The sequence below is a fragment of the Physeter macrocephalus genome, chromosome 21 (assembly GCF_002837175.3).
Source record: "Physeter macrocephalus isolate SW-GA chromosome 21, ASM283717v5, whole genome shotgun sequence".
Classification (NCBI taxonomy): Eukaryota; Metazoa; Chordata; class Mammalia; order Artiodactyla; family Physeteridae; genus Physeter; species Physeter macrocephalus.
In genome coordinates this window covers 33,505,924-33,527,028 of record NC_041234.1, presented here as the reverse complement: position 1 = coordinate 33,527,028, position 21,105 = coordinate 33,505,924, and the positions used below count along the sequence as shown (strand labels likewise).

Sequence of the window (21,105 nt, the reverse complement as noted above, 5' to 3'; positions counted from 1 at the left end):
TGGCCGCTGAGCCTGCGCGTCCGGAGCCTGTGCTCTGCGACGGGAGAGACCACAACAGTGAGAGGCCCGCGTACCAAAAAAAAAAAAAAAAAAAAAAAAAAAAAGTCAAATAGTGGTAAGTGCTATGGGGAAAAATAAAGCTGGGCAGGAGGATGGGAGTACAGAAGGCTGGTCAACCCTACCATAGCCAATATTTGCACACCCATTAATAAAAGCAGCCTTTTCTCATGTAAGCATTTTCTAATGTTATTACATACTCATTACAACCATAATCCTTCCAAGGACTTTATCACGTTAGTGCTATTATTTTCTTTATAATATTGGTGAGCAAACTGTGCCTTAGAGATGTAAATCACATAGTTAGGAGGGGCAGAGCTGGGATTCAAACCTCGGCCTGTCTGACCCAAAGCCTGTGTTCATAACCTCTAAGCCATTGTGCCACCAGCAAGCCTCACAACAACTCTCTGAGATTGGAATTATTATACCTATTTTATAGTTGGGGAAGCTGAGGTTCAGAGAGGGGAATGGACTCATCCATGGTTGCACAGCAAATAAATGGATTTGAACCTAGATCTGTCTAACACTCAAGGTAGGCCCTTCTACCAACCTTGAGGCCTCGGGACCTATGGACTTGCCTGCTTCTATGTTTGTGCAGCCCATGCAAGGTACCAGTTGAGGCCATTGGCCCTTCCCCCTTCTCTTCCCACCTGTAGTTCATATGGAGCCTTGAGATGTGTATGGATACCCCAGCCCACATCCAAACCCTGTCTATTTTCCCTTCCCATTGACCACCCACTGGGCCTAGCAGATGGACCTGGATAATAAGACCACACAATTCCTGCAAGTAAGCTCAAGAAATATGGACAGGGAATTCTGGGTTCCAGGTACCTGAGTGCAGTCTAGAAGGGAGAGGGCCAGAGATCCTGATGGGCATATTATCTTGGCCCCACAGACCCTTTACCTCACAGAGAGAGGCCTCTGAAGTGTGATGTCCAGTGTAGGACCTTCTGTTTCCCAGTACAGCCTATGATATTGCAATTTGTAAAAAGCTGGGCTCCGTGATCCTCCTCCTTTGGCTTCCTGAACTAGGTCCTGCTTTGCAGTGGGGGTGGGGGCTGCGGTGGGGCTGGTGTTCCATGGGCCTGGGCCTTCCGGGTCTCTGGCCAGTGAAGAATGGAGCCTTCCCAGCAAGTGCCACTAGAAGTGTACACAGACCCTTGGGTCCCTTTCACAATATTTTGTTCATAAGTATCTCAGGATACTTCATTTCTTAGGAAGTTTTTAAAAAGTATACACTTAATGCATTCTTCCATTCGAAAATTTAGAAAAACTTAGAAAAGTAGAGGAGGAAAACAGCCATAATTACAACACACAGAGGCAGCTACTCTGAACATTTGATGTATTTCCCTTATTCTCTGCATTCTTTTCATCTGATTGAAATAATATAGCACATACAATTTTTTCTTGCTTTGTTCGTTTGAACATTTCCCCATGTAACTGCATATTCTTCAGAAGCATCATTTTTAATGGCAACTGATATACCATAATGTACTTAACCATCCTCTCAACATGCTGGGCCTATTTTTTTCACTGGTTTTTATTTGTTTCTTTGTTTGTTTATTTATTTATGGCTGCGCTGGGTCTTTGCTGCTGCGTGCGGGCTTTCTCTAGTTGCAGCGAGCGGGGCCACTCTTCGTTGCAGCGCACAGGCTTCTCACTGCGGCAGCTTCTCCTGTTGCTGAGCATGGGCTCTAGGCGCACGGGCTTCAGTAGTTGTGGCACGCGGGCTCAGTAGTTGTGGCTCGCGGGCTGTAGAGCACAGGCTCAGTAGTTGTGGCGCATGGGCTTAGTTGCTCCATAGCATGTGGGATCTTCCCGGACCAGGGCTCAAACCTGTGTCCCCTGCATTGGCAGGTGGATTCTTAACCACTGTGCCACCAGGGAAGTCCTTCACAGGTTTAAATCATGCTGCAGTAGGCATCTTTGCACATACAGCTTTTAGGGAACTGGCCTTGTATAAGAACAATTGTATTCAGCTTCTTTCCCTTTCTAGATGGTCCCTCTGGCTGGGTCTGATTCATACGTATAGTCATTCATTTATTCATTCAATCCATCATCACATATTTACTCTGTACCCCTGTGGACCAGACGCTGGGAACTGGGGGCACAGGTATGACTAAGACATGGCCCCAGACTGCCAGGAGGCCCCAGTCTACAGGAAGAATCAGGCATGGAAACAGACACTTTCAAAACAGTTTGATCAGAGCTGTGATGGAGGCAAGAAAAGGATCCTGGGGGAGAACAGAGGAGGGGCCCCTCATCCAACTTAGGGACATTAAGATAAGCTTCCTGGAGGAAGTCTTGCCTAGATGAGTCACGGAGGATGAATAAGAGTTGGCTGGAATACGAAGGGGAGCTTCCTGTTAAACACAACTAATTGAGTAAACTTATTTATCTCTGCTGCTTCCCCAAATCCCACTGAAATATGAGTAAAGGAATAAAAAAGGTAGAAACACAAGGTCGGGATGCTGACCAGAAGTAAACTAGTCCACCCAGCAAGCCCCAGAAATGCTCGGGAATCAGAGGTTCCGTGAAGCACAGATAGCGGTGAAACAGGGCTGCAAGCAAAGGGATCTGTACCCTAAAGCAGTGGAATCCCAGCCTCCTTCCACTTGCCTACTTCCAGAACACCAAAGTCAGGAGCACATGAGACAGAAAAAGATTCTTCTCTGGGGAAACTGAAAGACCCCAGACAGAGGCCTCCAAAAGATGACATGTGGGAGTCCTCCAACAAAAGAACAGGCTCTCAGCCCATAAACTCTGTAGTGAAGCCCATCACCTGGCCAGCTCCATCTACACACAGAGCTTCCTGTCATGGGAACTGATCGCCAGGGCTCACCAGCCAAGGACCCTTAAGGTAGGTATATTTCATTTTATGTAAATTAAACCTCAATGTAACTGGCATTTAAAAAAAAAAAAACAAGCCTTAGGTAGCCAGAGATGATCAGATAGTACAAGGCTATTTGAGGAAGCCCATCAACCTGCAAGAATGACCCAAAAAGCAAACAAACCAAAAAACTTGGAAGGAACAAGAGGTAATGAAGGGAGGGGAAGAAACCTGGGAAATTTAAGATAGTGAGAGCCAACATAAAGATTTCAGGAGAAGGATTAGAAAATAAAAGTTGAGGAAATATCCTAGGAAGCAGAATAACAAGGCAAAAAGATGGACAACAGAAGAGAAAAGATGAGAACACGGGAGGATCAGTTGAGGAACTGCAACATCCAACAATAGGAGTTCCAGAAATAGAGAATGGAGGAAACAGCAGAAAGGAAAGGATCAAAGACATGATACAGGAACACGTCCCAGAACTAAAGGAATGAATATCCCACCGAGTAACCAGCAACATAAATGATTAAAAAAAAAACCCACCAAGGTACGCCACGGTGCAATTTCAGAATACCAGGGATAAAGAGAGGATCCTAAAGGCTTCCAGAAGAAAAACATATCATGTACAAAGGATCAGGAAAAAGAATGGCATTGGACTGCTCAACAGCTGCACTGGAAGCTAGGAGGCAATGGAGCAGTGTTCTCAGAATTCTGACAGACCATAATTTCCAACCTAGAAGCCTATACTCAGTTGAATTATCAATCAAGGGTGAGGGCGCAGTAGAGACATCTTCAGACAAGGGAGAGCTAAAGATTTTATGTCCTAGGCCTCCTTTCTCAGGAAGCACTGGAGAGTGTGCTCCAGCAAAATGCAGCCATAAACTCAGAAAAAAGGCCAAGGAATCCAGGAAACAGGAAATTAACACAGAAGAGAGGTGAAGGGAATCCCAGAGTGATGGAGAAGGGAGCAGATCTACGGGCAACCTTGTGCAGACCTGGAGAGCAACCAGTCTGGATTGCAGCGAGAATGATGTCTCAAAGGAAAAAAAAATCTGATGGATTACCTGATGTGTCAGAACACATTGAGAAGAGAAATGCACTACTCACAGAGTTTGGGGAGAATTGATCATATACATGAAGAAAACTAAGCAAGCAAAAAAAAAAAAAAAGAAAAAAGAAAAAAGAATAGTCATCAACACCAGGGAAAAGAAAAAGTTGTATGGGAAGGAAAATGTAATTATAGCAAATGATGTGATTTACTCATTATTAGTATCCATGCAGTCATAATAATGTAAGCCACCAATATTGATTTAACCAAAACTTTGTGCTATAACTACAGTGATAGAACGGGAAGGAAGGACAGTGCACCCGCATAAGAACTGGGGGCTAGAGGCGGTTGTGTGTGTTAGGGAGCCCCCTACCCTCTCCCTGCACAGTAGGAATTCAGTACATGATATACAAAACTGAAAAAAATAAATCAAGAAATAGAAGTATGCATGTGTTCCTTAGAAATGAGGAGATAAATACCCGAAAAAATTGTTAAGACTTGAAAACAGTTTGTCTCTGAGAGTGGGAGTTGGGGGTGGGGAGGGGTAGAGTGGGGAATTTGTGTGTTTTGTTTTGTTTTAATCCTTGCAGTACTATGTGACTTGAAAATCTATATGCATGTATTACTTTGGTTAAAAAAAATGTTTAAAGGGCACACACACACAAAAATGCCAAAAATGGATTAGCAATATAAGCGTATACTTTAGAAATATGAAAGTAAACTCAGAAAAAGGTAACTAAGAGAGTTGAAAAGGAAACATTTATTTTTAAGATCCTTTCAGAATTTGACTTTTTTTAACTAGTTTACATATCACTTTAATAAAATTTAAAATAATTTTTAAAAACATAAAGAGGAGCAAGAGTGTTCCAGGGAACAAATACCAGATGTTCTAAGAAAGTAGATGGGAGGGCGGAGTACGATTTAGAGCTTTCGAGAGTTTGGGCTTGACTGGCACGGAAGTCTGTGGGAAAATCGTCTGTGGGAAAATTATCGGTGAGAAAATTATTGAATGTTTGAAGCAGCAGAACCACATCAACTGATTTGTGCTTGAGAGATGTTCCTTTAGCAGCCAGTGAGAGAAGGTGGTTGCCCACTGAAGAGACTTGCAGTTAGACAAGTTGATGTTTGGGAGATCAGTTGCCTGGCTGCCCCAGGGCTGGTTCTTAGCTTTTAGAGAGACTTGTATGATCCCTGGGCCAGGGTACCCACCTCTTTCTCCTCAGGACACTTCTAGGAGGAGCCCTGTACACAGTAGCTCTTCAAGTCTCCTTTAAGAAATGTACTTCTGGGGCTTCCCTGGTGGCGCAGTGGTTGAGAGTCCGCCTGCTGATGCAGGGGACGCCGGTTCGTGCCCCGGTCTGGGAGGCCCGCGTACCGCCAAAAAAAAAAAAAAAAAAATGTACTTCTGTTCGTGTCCAATCTCCTTTCTGTTGGACACCTGCCTTGGTAGACATGTTGCTCAAATGCTGCTTGAGAAACAGTCTCTTTTTCTCAGGTAACTTTGCATATCTCGTTTCTGATGCGTTTTTTGTTTATTAGTTTAGGTCTTAGAGGACAACCTTATTTATCTAATTCCAGGTTCTTGGGAGAGAGGCACCTTATTGTGTTCCCAGGTACTGTTTATAGATAGCTTGGAGGGTCAAAATGAGAGGCAGGGAATCCAGTCAGGAGGTGGGAGCAGAAACCCCAGTATGGCAACTCAAAGGCTTATATTCTTTTGAGTTATTCTGCCCTGTTGTCCCCCTAAGTCCCCCAAAGGTTCAAGAACTGTCGATATTTTGCCATTTATTCTCCCATCTGCCAGATTGCCCCTTGTACCTGGAAGCAGCAACGTCAAAATCCTTGGTCTCATTACATGCCTGAGTTTTTGGTTCAGAAAATATGGTCACTATACTCATAGGCTTCAATCAGTTACTGTTTATTGAGCATTACTCTTGAGGATGGGAATTGGCATAGACAAGCCTTTTGAGAACCCTGGGGTCTGAAGTGGCCTTCCATTGGGAAAAAGCCATAGGAGTAGCAGGAGAAATCCATCTCCTTTCCTGACATGGATTGATAAAAGGAGGGGAGGTCTGGTACCCTGGGTCTTTGTTTCTACCCATAAGTAGCTGAACCCAATTGATAAAAGAGAGAAACTTTGGGATTCTGAAGAAACTAAGTATCTTAGGGCCTGAAGATTGGAACTCAACTAACACAGCCCCCTTGTTTTATAGATGATGAACCAAGGTCCAGAGAGCAGTGATTTCTCCAATTCTATGCTGCCAGTTAGGGAATGAGCCATAATAGAGCCCAGCATTCTTTCTACGTCTGTGCTACCTCACAAAAGAATGGCAGTCCAGCTTCATGGAGTAAGGGGTGGATTGACTACTGGGCTGGGCATTAGTCCTGAAGAGGTGTAGGATAGCACAGTGTTAATGATGATGGTTCTCTAGATGTAACTAATAATTTGTATACTAAACGCATAAGAGCCTGTAAACCCCTGAGGTGGCATGCACCCCCGCATTGAGGGTCATAAGATGCCGTATACCCTCGAACTAGTAAGAATCAGTCCACAGTGAGCAGAGCTGGCTAATTCACTCTGCCTCATGGCGTGGAGCTCTTTTGCTCCCCGTAGCTGCCATCTTGAGGGCTGTAACATCATACAGAAGTGCTTTTGGAGCAGAGGTACATATCTGGTAATCTCGCCTAAGAAAGAGCCTGTCAGGAAGTGCCTGTCCTGACTTTGGGGGACGAGGATAAGGGAACTCACCTTAACGATGCGTAAGTGCCCAGCACTGAGCTGCTGGTGCAGTGGAGCGTGGTGGTAAGAGCACGAGCTGTGGGGTCCAGGCCAAGCTCCGCTACTTGTGTGCCATGGGGCAAATCATTTCAACTTCTCTGAGTCTCAGTTTCATCATCTTAAAATTGCATGAGTAATTCCCACTTTGCAGGATCAAAGGAGGTCATGTACCAAAAGAGCCTGCCACCCTGCCTGGTACATAGTAGGTGCCCAGTGATTGTTCACATGCCAGTGGAGACGATTATATATGTGGCTTATGCTCTGAAGTATAATAAATTGAGGTAAGGGGCCAGTCTGTGAGCAACTTGAGGGTTTATATTCCTGAGTCGGAGCCTGGTATATAGTAGATTGAATACGTGTGTGCTGGGGGTTTTGGGGTGGGGTGGTGAGGAGACCAGCCTGCCTGGAGCAGAGGGTTTGTGTTAGGGAGAAAGGCTGAGGGGCTTAACCTCCATTCTCTTGACAGTTGGGGAGTCATTGAATTAGGCCCATCTGATCTGGTACCTGCGAATAATTGAGCCAGGCCTGAGAAGAAATCTTGTTGCTGCAGAGTGAGATGGAAAGTTTTAATAAATGTGAAAAGGTGCTCTGTGGCCCTGGTCCTCTGTCCCGTTAGCTGCAAAGGCTAACGATTGGACCCACTGTTGTCCACTGTGCCAGGTTGAACCTCACGGCCACCCCACCCTCCTGCCCCCCTCCCCTGTCATGTCATATCATTTTACAAGTGAGAAAGCTGAGGCTGGACATCGGGGAGTGCCTTCCCTAGGAGTATATGGCTAGTAAGTAGCAGAACTGGAAGCACTGGCCTCACCCACTGCCTGCGCTCCTGCACCCAGATGCTTGCATGCCCCACCTGGCCGGTGGGCGCTCCATTCACTCTTCCAACAAATACTCACTCTCAGCTCCGCCTCCCCTCCCCGCGTGTCCCTCTCACTTTGCACTCAGCATAGACGACTCTCCCCCCACTCAGGTCCCCTCACTAAGGTCGCGTCTTGGTTCTCTCACCTGAGGACAGAGCCTGTGATGTGTTCATCTCTGTCTCCTCCGAAGTCTGCAGTGGGAGTGGGGGTGGGGGAGGGAGGGGAGAAAAGGAGGAAGAAGAGGACAGAGGGGACAGGGAAGCCACTTCACACACTCTCCCCGCTTCTTCCAAGTGCCCTGGTCCTTCTTCCTCCCTTTCCCCACCCCCAAGGACAGTTCCACTGTTCCTCCCCTACACACACACACACACACACACACACACACACACACACACGCGCGCACACACACACACACACACACACACACACACACACACACATTCTTTTAGGGAGGAACAGCCGGAGTGGGTGTGGGTCCGGTTTCACTCATTCTCTCAGTCCCCTCAAAGCTGTTCTCAGTGCCACTGTCTTCTCTTGCCCTTCCTTTGCCTCTGAGGGGGCCTCACAATGAAGAAGGCAGACCAATGTAGTAGAAAGGAGCCCAGCAGCTGACTCACTCACCCCTCTCAGCCTCATTCTTGTCATCCAGAAAATAAGCAGGTTGGACCAGGCAATTGGCAAAGCCTTTTCTATGTTGTTAATAATACCTGGCATTTGTCTGCTGGGCTGCAAAGGGCTTAATCATCCCACAGCCCTGCAAGGATTGGCCTCGTGTTACAAGTGAGGAGACTGAGGCTCAGATTCCAAGCAGGGAGGTGATTTGCCCAGGTCACAGGGCTGGTAAGTGGCAGAGCCACTATCTGGGGCTTGGTCTCTCTGTGTTTAAACCTCGGGCTCTGCCCCTGGCCACAGCCGCAGGCTGCCTCTCAGCCACTCCGAGGAAGGCTTCTCACCGTGACCCACTAGGATAGAACATGGTTGGTTCCTGGCACCTCCTTTGACCTCACCTCCAACCACTCTTCCCCCCACTCATTCCACCCTGGCCACGCTGTCCTCCTGCCTGTCCCAACAACTGGTCAGGCCCTCCGCCACCTCATGGCCTCTGCACTGGCCATTCTCTCTGCACGAAATGCCCTACCCTGCATTTTCATGGTGCGTGCTAGGTGTCAGGGCCGCTGCGTAGGGTAGAGGGAGGAGAGGAGTGGAGGGCATATGCTGACTGTTGGGTTTTTTCTCTGTTTCTCTTTCAGATCTGATGGTGAGAATTCCAGAACAGTCAGGTCAGTACCTCCTTTCTTTAGTAGTACTTGGGAGTTGGGGCAGGGACTGGGGTGGGGGCCTCTGGCTTGTCACTTCGGGATCCATGGGAGGGGCGGGGGCCAACTCCAGGGGTTTTGTCCCACTGGTATTAGGGGTGGGGAGGGGGCAAGCATAGGGAGGGGGTTGAAAACTCTTCCTTAGTCTTTCTGACCCTAGCTGATTTGGGGGCTCGGCTGAACACTGGAGGGGCTCATGGGAGCTACGCAGATGGGAAAGCCGACCTGCAGAGAGGTCAGCTCTGGACCCGGGACCTTCTCCCCCTCTCCTCTCGGGAGAAGGGGACACGATAGAAACGGGGCTTCCCTGGTCTGGCATTTGTGCTCCACCCTGACCTGCACTAGCTCTGAGTAGTGTGGTTTGGATGGACTTTTGATGTGACACATTCCAGTCATTAGAAATATACCTTATATTTAAGGTAATGTTACACTTAAATATACCTTATATTTAAGTGTAACAAGCGCCCTTTTTTTTTTTTTTTTTTTTTTGCATGCTTGGTGAAAAAGGTTTACAAGCATCAATCAGTAAGTTTTCAGGGTGTGATCAATCTGCCATTTGGGGGTAAAACTGGGGTAGGGACAAGGACTGTTAGTGCATTTCCCAGGCCTTAACCCATCAGAAGCTTCGTGAAAACACAAGTGTCAAGGATAGGGACTATGTGGGAATGATGGGGGGCTCAGGGTGGGGCCCAGTCAGAGAGCATCCAGGCCAGGGGTGATGCAGTGGGCCTCTGAAATGAGATGGGTCCAGGCAGCAGAGGCATGAGATGGGCTCACTCGGTTCCAGCCAGGGCTGCAACTAACATATATAGTACCTATGTGAAGAGTAGAACCCACCGCGTGGATCAGTTGGAGGAATGTTCCCTTTCCACAGGGCTCCTGCAGCCCCTCACCAGGGTTCGTGGCTCAGTGAGTAGAGCACAGGTTGAATTTCAGCCGCGACTCATACCCTCTTGGCTGTGAACCCTTGTGCAAGGCACTGCTTGTCCAACCATATGCAGCAGCCCAGGTCCTGGCATCCAGGCAGTGGATATGGGAGGGGGGCAGAGGATCCCAGCGTCCAGACGGAGGTGCGTAATGAGACACGCTGTGTCCTAGCATCCCAGGCAGGGGGGATGGGAAGAGCACACTGGTGCCCTGGGCCAAGGTAGGGGCTGTGGGATGGGAGCACACTTCAGCCAGCAGGAAAGCAGGGGAAGTGTGATAGATACAGTCAGGCCTAGTGTCCAGGCAAGGGCTATATGACGAGATGCAATTAGTCCCGGCATGCAGCCAAGGAGTATGGCCTGGGCACAGCCTGTCCTAGCATTTAGGAAGGCACTGGTCTAGCAAAGGACACTGATCCCAGTGTCCCACTGTGGGTTTGGAGAAAGACAGCTTGCGCTGACTCCAAGCACAGGCCCCCAGGCATCCCCGTTGATATGCCTGCGACTTGTCAAGGAACGCGACTGAAGGCGTCTCTAGCTCTTCCTGGCAGGGGAGTTCCTAGGACCTATAGCTCAGGGTGTTTAATAGTTATTATAATCATAAATCATATGATGATGTACGTTGGGCCTTTACAACCTACAGAAGTTGTCAGGGACTTTCTTTTGTTTGATCCTCCCAGTGACACTGTAGGTGGAACCTGGGCTGCCCTTATCATCATTATTTTACAGTTGAGGAAACTGAGGCTCAGGCTGGTTATGGGTTTTGCCCACAGCCATGCAACTTATTTATGGCTGAGCCAGGATTCAAACCCAGGTCTGCCTGGCACCAAGCCCAGAGCCCTGCCCACGCCATCCCTGCAGGAGCTCTTGACAGCCTTGCAGATAATAATAATCATCCTCATCCTCATCCTAATATTAGTAATCAGAGCAGTTATCATTTGCTCCTCACATACTAAGAACTCTGAACGTGATCTTATTTAATGCTCACAACAGCCCTATTAGGCATGGATCGGGATCCCTGATTTACACATGAGGAAAATGAGGTTCCCCAGAGGGTCAGTGCCTTGCCCAAGGAAATAAGAGCAATGGGGCAGGGTGGCATCACTCTGACTCATACCCTGGGCTGTCTGCTTCCAAAGCTGGTATTTGTTTTACTGAGATGTACTTCCCGATATCCGCCCTGGACCTACAGTCAAGGAGGCTACAGGGACCTTGAAGACTCAGCAGCTGTGGAAGCAAGGGTCAAACTTGGACTGTTGAAGGGGCCTAAAATAGCACTTGTGGGGCAAAATCTTGCAAATATGGTGGGAAGATCCTTTAACTTGGAACCAGAGCTGGGTGGGGTCATCTGAGGATGCTCTCAGGACCTGCATGTAAATTCTTGAGCTCACTTCAGTTAGGGGTCAGGGAGAGCTTCCTGGAGAAGGTGGTGTCTGAGCTGGGTCATGGAGGACTGACACGCAGACTGCGTAAGGAGGGCATCCCTGAAAATGAAACCAGAAGGCATCGGAGGTGAGGGGGGCTGGGTGGAGGCAGTCAGTCGGGCTAAAACAGATCTGGACAGGAAAGGAGCAAGTGTTAAAGTTCAGAACTGGTCTGGTCGGGACTGGGTCACAGACACCTTCTGTCATCAGTGGGAGCCGGGGGAGGCTGGAGGAGAGAGGCGGGGCTCTGCAGCACAGAAAGGGCAGCAACTGGATCTGGGCAAAGGGTTCCATTTATGGCCAGGTCGCTTTCTAGTTATGTGACTTTGAACAGATCTATTTCCCCCCTGGAGCCCCGGGGTTGTCATCTAATAAACATTGTGTGTGTGGAGGGGAAAGTTTAGGAGGGTAGAAGAAACACGAAGGAAAGGAGCTAGACTTCGGCTGTTGTGGAAGTGGAATGGGAAGGAATGAGCAGGGTCGGTGGATTGAAACCCCCCCGTGGCAGGGCCCAGGCATGAGGGCTTCCAGGTATGGGGTGCCAGAGGAAGTGTGGAGTCTAATTAGAGCTGAACAGCTGGTGTTGCGAAAGGGCTGTGGGCAGAGGAAGGTGCCTGGACTTCCTGTAGATCCATGAGAAGTTGTCAGACCTACAGGCGCCTTAAATCCAGGTCCAGAAAGGGACTGGCGATGGCTCAAGGTCACAAACTAGCTCTCAGCAGAGCCTGCTTCCTAGCTGTGTGTTGTTTGCAAAGTCACTTGGCTTCTCTGATCCTTACTTTCCTCATCTGTAAACTGAGGTCAATAATTCTGACTTCTTTGGGTTGATGAGAGAACTTAAAGCAATGCTCAGCATAAAATGGTGGCTCAACATATTGTAGTGCCCTCCGCCATCCCCTAACCCAATGCATTGTCATTTATGGGGCAGTCAAGCTTGAGATATGTGGAGAGGTGCAGAACTTGAAAGCAGAGAGGCAGGAGGGGCTGATACCTCTGCCACCAGAAGAGGAGGGAGCCCAGGCCCCGAGGTGCTGCCACTGCAGTGAGGGTCCGGCTGGAACTCGGGGGCCCTGGGGACCAGGCCGGGGTTGACAGGCACGCAAGGATGAGAGCCAGAGGAGGTGGCCTGTTGCTAGGGAAGGAGGGAGGAGGTGGGGGAGCTGCTGACACCCGCAGAGCCAGGGACGTCCCCATGGCAACAGGAGCCGCTGCCGTCGGGAGAAGTGGGAGGAGGAGCCAACGCTGGCTCTGTTCCCAGAGGAGGCCTCCCACTCTGGGCCTCAGTGCCCCCATCTGTCCAACGGGAGTTTGGATTAGGTAATCTCTAAGATTCTTTCTTGTTTTGACCTCCTGGCAATCTGGGGTAGCTGAGACCTCACAGACCTTCCGTGGTTCCCCCATCCATATGTCCAAGACACCGCCAGTCCCCAGAGCTGCCCCAGCTGCTTCCAAATCTTCCCTCCCGCGCTGCCTCCTGTTCAGCGCAGCCTGGTTGCCTGCCCTGCCCAGTTCTCTGTTCCCACCACTTCCTTTTCCTGGAACCTTGTCACTTACCACCTGCTGAATGCTCTCTGGCTCTGGTGGGTCCAACTCCAGCCCTGCGCACTCTGGGGTGCCTTCCCTGGCTGCCCTAGTTCACCCTGACTGCTTCCTCCCTCCTGGGCTTCTTTGGCCCCACAGGTCTGCGCTCCTCCTGCTATCCTTAGTAATCGCTGCTACAGTGCATGGAGCCACTTCTGAGAGCTGGGCTCCCCTTGACAGGCGCAAATCATTACAGTAAATTTATGGTGTCATATTGTGAATCCCCATTTTACATATGAGCCAATGCTCTGAGAGCTTATGTGGCTTGTCTGAGCTCCCCCGGGTTCTATGTGGTGGATCCAGGCTTGGAACTCAGCTCTGTATAATTGCTGCTACCCCAGGCCTGAGGCAGGGCATAATTTATCAGCGGCAGCAGCACTTACTGGGTGATAGCTAAAGCCCATATATGCTGGCCACCATGCTGGGCACTTTACCTGTGTTTTCTCACTTCATCTTCACAATAATCCTATAGAGTATATATTCTAGCCACTTTACAGGTGAGGAAACTGAGGCTTTCAGAGTTAAAATAATTTACCCCCTCCCCCCCATAGAACTCAGATCGGAATCCAGACCATCAGAGTTGCGGTCACCATGCTATACCGGGGTTAACCCAGTTGTATTCCAGAAGCACGAACAGAGCATTCCCTATGTACCAGGCCTGTGTTGGGTGATCCATGGGGGAGATGGAAGCGGGCTACAGACACAGATGAGCCAGCTCTGGCAAGCCCAAATGGGAGTGTGTTGACGAGGAGAAGCCAGTTGTAAGGACAAGAGGCTGGAGGGGCTAGAACTTGAATCTGACTGGGATGGAGGAGGAGGGAGGTGGGGGGGGGGGATGGGTAATTTTCCCAAAGGAGGTACCTTTTTCCAGGAAGCTCACGAGGGGCAAGAAGGGGTAAGGGGGTCCTTCTTCCCCTTCCTGTTAGTGTTCCCCTGCCCCCTCCTGGCCCAGCCCCAGGAAGTGGGTGACCCCTAGGCTGGCTGCATGCCTGGTTGGCACCAGAATAAACTTGCCTTCTCTCTCTTTCCCTCCCCTCCTCTCTTTCCCCTCTGTCCTGGCTTTAATTAGCAGCCCTGGGGATGAGTCACTTGGCAGCTGGGGAGGGAGGCTGCTCAGAGCTCAGTCGAGCCTCAGTTCCAGGCCCGAGCCTCCCGGGCAGTGCCACTGTGTTCTTGGTGTGGCTCCGCACCTGTGCGGGTGTGAGGAGCGCAGGGGCAGCGCTGCGTGCTGGTGGGTGTCCATGCACGGCAGGGTGTCTGCATAGAAGCAGATCTGGTTGTTGCTGCATTTGTCTCGGTGTCCACTGAATGTCAGCGTATGTGAGTGTGCGACTGTAGCATGTATCTGTGGTTGCAACTGTCAGGAAATGAGGGAGCATTTGGGTGAACAAACACAAACACTTTATAACTGCATTCACCCCTCCCTACCTAAGTGTTCTTTATGCGTTTTTGCTTATGCAAGCCCTGCACTTATATCCCCAATTTTCCCCTGTCTTAGTCTGGGTACACTTTGTTGCAGGGAACTGAAACCCACTCAAATGCGCTCAAGAATAAAGGGTGGGTGGGGGGGAGACTATTGTGAGGCTACACCTCACAGAATCTAAGAGCAGTAAATGACGTATAGCCAGGCCTCACGCCAACTGGAAGTGGGACCAAGAAGTCAAGGAGCAAGATTGGTCTCTCTCTCTTTCTCTCTCTCTCCCTCTCTCTCTCTCTCTCTCTCTCTCTCTCTCTCTCTCTCTCTCTCTCTCTCTGCATCTCTGCATCTCCCTGGCTCATGCCTTGTCTCTCTCCGTCTTTCATGACTTGCCTGGTCCCTGTCATCTCTTTGTCACTGACTCCTCTCTCTGGACTGCCTTCCTCTGCTCTCAGGTGGCCTGATGTGGCCACCAACCTAGAAGCTATGTGACCTTCCAGCTTCAGGGCCCACCCCCATGGGACAGCACCGTTTCTGTCCATCCTGTGGTAAACGAGGCGGCAAGCGGCTGTAGGTGGGAGTGGATTCTCCTAGAAGTGGGTGAGGGTAGAGGTCAAATACTCGGGACTTGGTGTTTCTTCTACAGTGCCCACAGCTTTTATGTGTTCACAAGCGAGGTCAGAGCCTGGGGAGTAGTCTGCTCAGAGGCCCACAATTGTAAGCTTGCTCGTCCATCAAGGTTTTGGTTCCTACTCTAATGCAAGTCGACCTTTGCTCACTATGCTTTCAAGTTCCATGCTCTTGCATCAAAATGCCCTGTTTTATCTAAAAATTTCCCCTTATTTTGTGCCCAAACAGCCTTTAAGTGCACAGTGAATATCACCATCGCCACCAGTGTGCGGTGATTTTCATAGCCTCAGAACAACTGGCATAATGCTACTCATGGTACAGCTGCTACCAAGTTCTTGGCTGTTTCAGGAATTTTCGCATTTTATTAGTGCAGTGACTGAATTTATAGTTATCTGCAGTATAGAATTACAAGCACACATTATCAATATTATCAACTTGACGCTTGAGCTTACTTTTCCATTAATACAAACCCTGCAGTTTTTACATTAATTACAGAGGGAATTAATGACCCCTTAGACAGGTTTTCACCTATGAGTAAAGAGTTTGGAACCAGCTGTGCACGTAATGACTGTTCTCCAGATGCAGGGGCAATGCCCATGGCTCTGACCTCGGCCCGGGCCTTTCATCCTTTGGCTGAGGCTGGAGACTGCCCGCCTCCTTAGGGAGCTCCTACTTCTGGCCTGGCACATAGCAGGTGCTGTTGTTATTTTTTAATAAAAATGATAGTTTTCTTATTATTGTTAAGTCCATCTTCCACATATAGGTGGTAAGCCTGAGTGGGAGAGATCATCCCAGGCTCAGGGCAAAGCCTCCTTCAACTTAATAAATGCTTTGATTCAGAAAATGTGTACTATGTATCAGGTACTGTTAGGGAGCATTCCACACACCTTATCTTTAATCCTCCTGGCAGCTCTGCCAAGTAAGGGTGATTGGATCCACTTTACAGAGGGCGAAACTGAAACCTTGAGAGGTAGAGTGACTTGCCAGAGGTCATCCATCCATCTGTCCATCCATCCATCCACTTAGTCATGGGACAATTTCTTGAGTACCTACAACGTGCCAGGCACTGTGCTAAACTAAATGCGGTTGATACAATGATGAATAATAGAATCCTGCTCTGAGGAAACTCACCGTCTGGTAGGAAAGCAGATAAGGAAACAGACAATTACAGGGGAAGTGTAGGGTGCTGTGGTGGTAGAACCTCAGAAGTGTACTCAACCCAGCCTGAGGGTCAGGGAGGCTTCTCCAAGCTGACATCTAAACTGAGACTTGGTGGATGAGTAGAAGTTAGCCTGGTGAGGGGTGGGGGTGGGGTGAGGTGAAGTGGAGAGTGTTGCAGACAGAGCAAAAAAGTGTGCCAGGGCTGTGGAGCAGTGTTTGGTACTTGCATTCGTGAAGAACTGTAACTGTATCTGCAGCGGGATGGGGCTGTCATGAGAGATAATCTGGAAAGGGGGCAGAAGGTAAATTGGGAAGCTGGGACTGGGACCCCGGTCAGTCAGACCCAGAGCCAAGGAGCTGCAGGACCCAGGAGCAGAGTTTTCATGCTTCCCTGCCTGCCTGGTCCCAGGGCCAGCCTGGGTCAGCCTGGCTAGTGCCAGCGGCAGGCCAGGATTCCAGTGGCCACAGTGCCCTCTAGTGTCCAGCAGCCCATCTTGCAGCCTCCACCTCAGAGTGGATTGTCTGTCTCCCAATACCTGCTGACCTGTTTGACTAGGTGCCCTGTGCCGGATGCTGGGGACACTGGAATGAATAAGACACGGTCCCTGTCCCCATCGAGCTCCTGGACCAGAAGGGGCAACAGCATCTGAATAGACAGCGCTGGAGAAACGCAGGGTGGGCAGGACACAGGGGAGGGATCCCAAAGCCAGGTTCCCAGAGGGCATCACCTCTGAGCAGACTTGTGAGGAACAAGGGGGAGCTAACGAGGTGGGGAGGTGGCACTGGGGGCAGGGTGGTGGGGAAGGGTCTTTTGAGCAGAGGCAAAGGTGAGGGCGGACAGCAGAGTGTGGCAGAGAATTGTAGGCACTTCTGTTTGGGTGGAGCACTGGTTGAAGATGGGGGGAGGCTGAGACCACCTGGAAGTGGGGGGGAGGGGCAGCTCACAGAAGGTCCTGGGATGCCTGACACTAGCTCATAGTAGGCACTCAGTGAATGGAATCATGTAAGGAGTTTCCCTGCCCTTTTAGGATCACAAACCCATCTGAGGATCTAATGAAAGCAGTGTTCTCCCCAGAAATGCACTCATACTCACTCATATATCTCATACAACTTTAGGGGCTTCAGAGACACTCCTCGCCCCAGGCCTATCCATGAACCACAGGCTTCCAAATTCCTCTTAGTATAAATACTGAAACCTTATCAGGACCTCCAGGCTCTGCATGATTGGGCCCCCGCCTACATCTCCAGTCTCGCTCATCTCCCCTTTGCTTTTTCCACTCAGCCACGTTGGCCTCCTTGTGGTTCCTGGAAATACCACCTCAGGTCCTTTGCCCAAGTTGTTTCCTCTGCCTGGAACACTCTCCCTCACCACCTCCACTTTTTGCCCAGCTTAATTCCATTAGTGGTTGAATAATGTCTGTCTCCTCTCACTTGGATATGAGCTCCATGAGATCAGGACACTGACTGCCCTTAGTCACTGCCGTATCTGTCCCCCAGCTCAGCGCCTGGCTCACAGGATCTGTAGCGTAAGTGAACCAAGGCCCTGCCAGTGCCCTGCGGCCAGGTCAGGCTCCTCACCCTTAGCTCATTCTTCCCTTCAGCCCCTACAGGGTTATCACATGAGTCGCCCCAACAGGCTCAGATACGCCTGAATTCCAAGAGTGGCCCAGATGAAGAGGTATCTTCCTAGAAATCTTCCCCTGCCTGAAACAAACAGGTTTCCCAAGAGTCTCCTCTACCTCCCTGGGAGAAGAATCATACTCTCTCAGGCTCAAACTGAGACTTTTCAGCATGTGCCTATTTGTCTCACTGAAACCTCACAAGAACCTGTGAGATAGGAGTTGCCACTCACCTTTTACAGATGAACAAACCGTGCCTCAGAGGGGTTACCCAGCTGAAAAGTTGTAGAGCTGGGACTTGTACCCAGCTCTGCCAGGCACCAAAATGTAAGCTCTTTGCCTCACCAGAGAGGGGAAGGGGCTTGCCCAAGGTCACACAGCATCAGCCTTAGGGCCAGGACTAGAATTTCTGTCTCTCAACTTCTGCCAGGCCAAGGTGAAGGTTTGGGCCACAGGTGCCACCCTTAGGACAATAACTGCAAATGGGCACAAGGTGCGGCTGCCACAAGAGCCAAGAGAGTTGCTGAGGGAGAGAGAAAGAAAAGCAGGGGCTGAGACCAGAGCCCTGAAGACCACGGGGCTTTAGGGGGTGGGCAGGGGAAGAAGAAGCCATGAAGGGCCCATAGATGCCAACTTTGCGGTGGTCCATAGGGCCTATCTCTCTCAGCAGCTTTGGCTTTCTTGAGAGGAACCAGCTGCCCCGGCAGGGAGGCAGGAAGGCAGGAAGGCAGGAAGGCTGGCCTGTTGCCTGTCAGCTCCTATTCCTTCTAGATCACTGGCCCCCTGGCCCCTCCCAGGGCTGCCTTCGGCTCAGAACAGCCAGGGGCCTGGGCTCTGGGGCTGTGAAAGGACAGGAGCCCTCTGAGCTGGATCTGGGGTACTCTTCAGGAACCCCACACCCTTCAAATCCTCCAAATTGTCTCCTTTCTCCAGCCGCCCACATAAGGAGGAGAGAGAGATTACTGTGGTAGGTCGGTGGGGATTCTAGTTTGACTGGCTGTATGACCTTTAGTAAGACTCTTCCCCTCTCCAGGCCTCAATTTCCCCCTCTACAATCAGGTGGGGCAATTTCCTTGGAAGAACAGCCTCTAGATTGTGAATGGCGTGTCTTCTGATTTTTGCTTTTCTCTTCAGGGAGCATTTCTCTTAGCCAGTTCAGAAAACAACGCAGAAGAAAGTGAGAGCTTATTGCAATGGTCAAGAATATCGGCTGGGCCCTCATCTTGATTTCCCCAAATGGGTGATTTGAATTTTACTTGAACTGGAGCATCCCAGCATAACCACCACACAGAGTCTCTTTAACTCTGTGGAAGATGAGAATGTTTGTGAAAAGCTTCTATGGAAAGGTTTCTGTATTCACAGGGCAGCAATATGGCCAAGGGGACAGAGTCCTGATATGGGAATGGCCAAACCAGGTCCTGATCTTGGGGTTCTGCTACTTACTAGCTCTATTACCTGTGCCGAGTTACTTAATGTTTCTACAACTCAATTTTCTCTTCGGGAGAATAGGGCTAGTGACATGTACTTGACAGGGTGCTTGGGGAGATTCCAACAGAGGTGCATATAGTGAGCCCAGCCTGAGGTTTGGCCCAGAGGAGTCACTTCAAGCTCTCAAAGCTGCTTCCTCGTACTAGGAGTTCCCAGCCCTCCTGGGGGAGCAGGGGAAGGAGGAAAGTTTCCAGTTGCAGTCTGGCCTATAGCCCAGCAGGCCTGGCCCCGCCTCCTTGGTTCCTCCTTCTAGGGAAGGGCTGGGGAGGAGGGGGTGGTGACGCGGTAGAGGCACCGCCCTGGCCAGGGGGCCTGCCCTCGGGACAGGTCCAGACCCATGGAGCCCCCCGGGAGGAGTAGCAGGTAGGAACCTGGCCCCCACCCCCAACCCTGCAGCCCGACCCCCTCCCTTCCTGCCCAGGCCTGGACCTGGTCCCTGGGCTGCTGATTCAGCAGCCTCCTGGCTTCCTGGTTCCTGGCTCCCCTCTTGGACTCTTGGAGGCCTTTGGCTTGGGGGAGGGAGCCAGCTCAAGTGGGTGAGCCCGGGGGCATCTGGGTGCCCATCTCTGTAAGGACCCTGGAGCCCTGAGCAGCGCAGTCGGTGGCCTGTGAGGGGTGTGATTGGTGGCTGCCCTGGCACCTAGCTTGGCGCTGCGGGGCTGTCCACAACAGCTGAGACTCTCTGATACCAACATTCCAGCAGCCTAAGGGTCTCTGAGTCTCAGGTTTAATGAGTCAAGGACTTGGGCCAGTGACTGGCACTTAGATGGCACTTGAGAAACAGTCGTTCTGCTGATGCCAATTATTCCAGAGTCTCTGATAAGAAGAGTATCAGATTCCAGGATTCTCTGTTAAGGTTCTAAGATTTAGGCATCCTCTCCAGTTCGCAGCAAGCGAGATAGTGGGCAGCTGGCCTGGCCTGCAGCCACATCTCCTGGCCTTTACTTCGGCTCTTGAATGGCCAGGCCCTGACCACAACCTGCCTTCAGGGGCTCCTGGGGGGCAGGGGCTGGCTGACCTGGCACTCACTCCCAGCATCTGCCCTGTGCTGGGTAGGGCAGGGACAGGGCCCTCGGCCTCACTACCCTGCTGTCTCTCCTCCCCCTTCCCCTTCTCTGGACTTTAATCGTGGGAAGCAGGAGGCAGAGGGGCCTTTGGACCCCACGCTAAGGGTGGGAGCACAGCGCTGGGGGGCGGAGCTTGGGCCCTGCCCCAGGCTGGGGGCGCAGCACTGGCCTTGGAAGCAAAGAACCACCCTGTCCTCTGGCTCGCTGGGCCCCACTCGCCCACTCAGCCGGAGTCCCATCCTGTCACCAAGACCACTGAGACCTTGTCAGCTCTCCTCCGCCCTCGCCTCTCCTGTCCTTTGCTCTGGCACTCTCTGCCTCTCCCCGTCTTCTCTCTGTGTCTTTTGTCTCGCCCTTTCACTGTCTTCCTCCTTCTCTGTCTTTCTCCTTTTCTGTCTTGTCTCTTTCGGTTTCTCTCTGTCTCTTTCCCTCTCCTCCTCCAGTGTCTCCTGCACCACCCCCACCCCCCACCCCGCCCTGGCCTGGGTTCTTCACCCTCTTTGGACCCAGAGCCTCTTTTCTCCCCATCCCTCCCTCCTTTCTTGTGAAGGGTCTTCTCTAAGGGGGAACCCCCCCCATACACCTTTTCCCTTTCTCTTTCATCCACCCTTCCCTCTCCCCTCTTCCCTACCCGTGTGGCGTCTGGTGTGAGGAGGGCTCCCTTCCCCCTTCCCTACTGTGGTGTCCCAGTGTCTCTGAGGCCGAGGTCCCCACGGAGTCACCTGGAACACAGGAGGCCCAGCCCAGCTCTTTCGTCTCTGCTGCCCCCTGTTGTCGTTGTGTTCTGTTTGTGGTTCGAGTGCCGTCCTCTCTTTCTTGACTTTGTGGTTTTTTCTTTTTTTCTTCCTTCCTTCCTTCCTTCCTTCCTTCCTTCCTTCCTTCCTTCCTTCCTTCCTTCCTTC

General features: G+C 50.7%; 1 protein-coding gene across 3 annotated transcripts in view; it reads left to right on the top strand.

The window, feature by feature from the left end:
• IQSEC2 (IQ motif and Sec7 domain ArfGEF 2) overlaps positions 1-21,105 on the top strand; it is a 77,452-nt gene that overhangs the window by 15,807 nt on the left and 40,540 nt on the right. For all 3 annotated transcript variants that reach the window (XM_007116088.2, XM_055081838.1, XM_028482639.2), the window contains exon 2: positions 8,825-8,854. In XM_007116088.2, the coding sequence (XP_007116150.1) occupies positions 8,825-8,854 (30 nt within the window). The remainder of the gene's footprint in view (positions 1-8,824; positions 8,855-21,105) is intronic.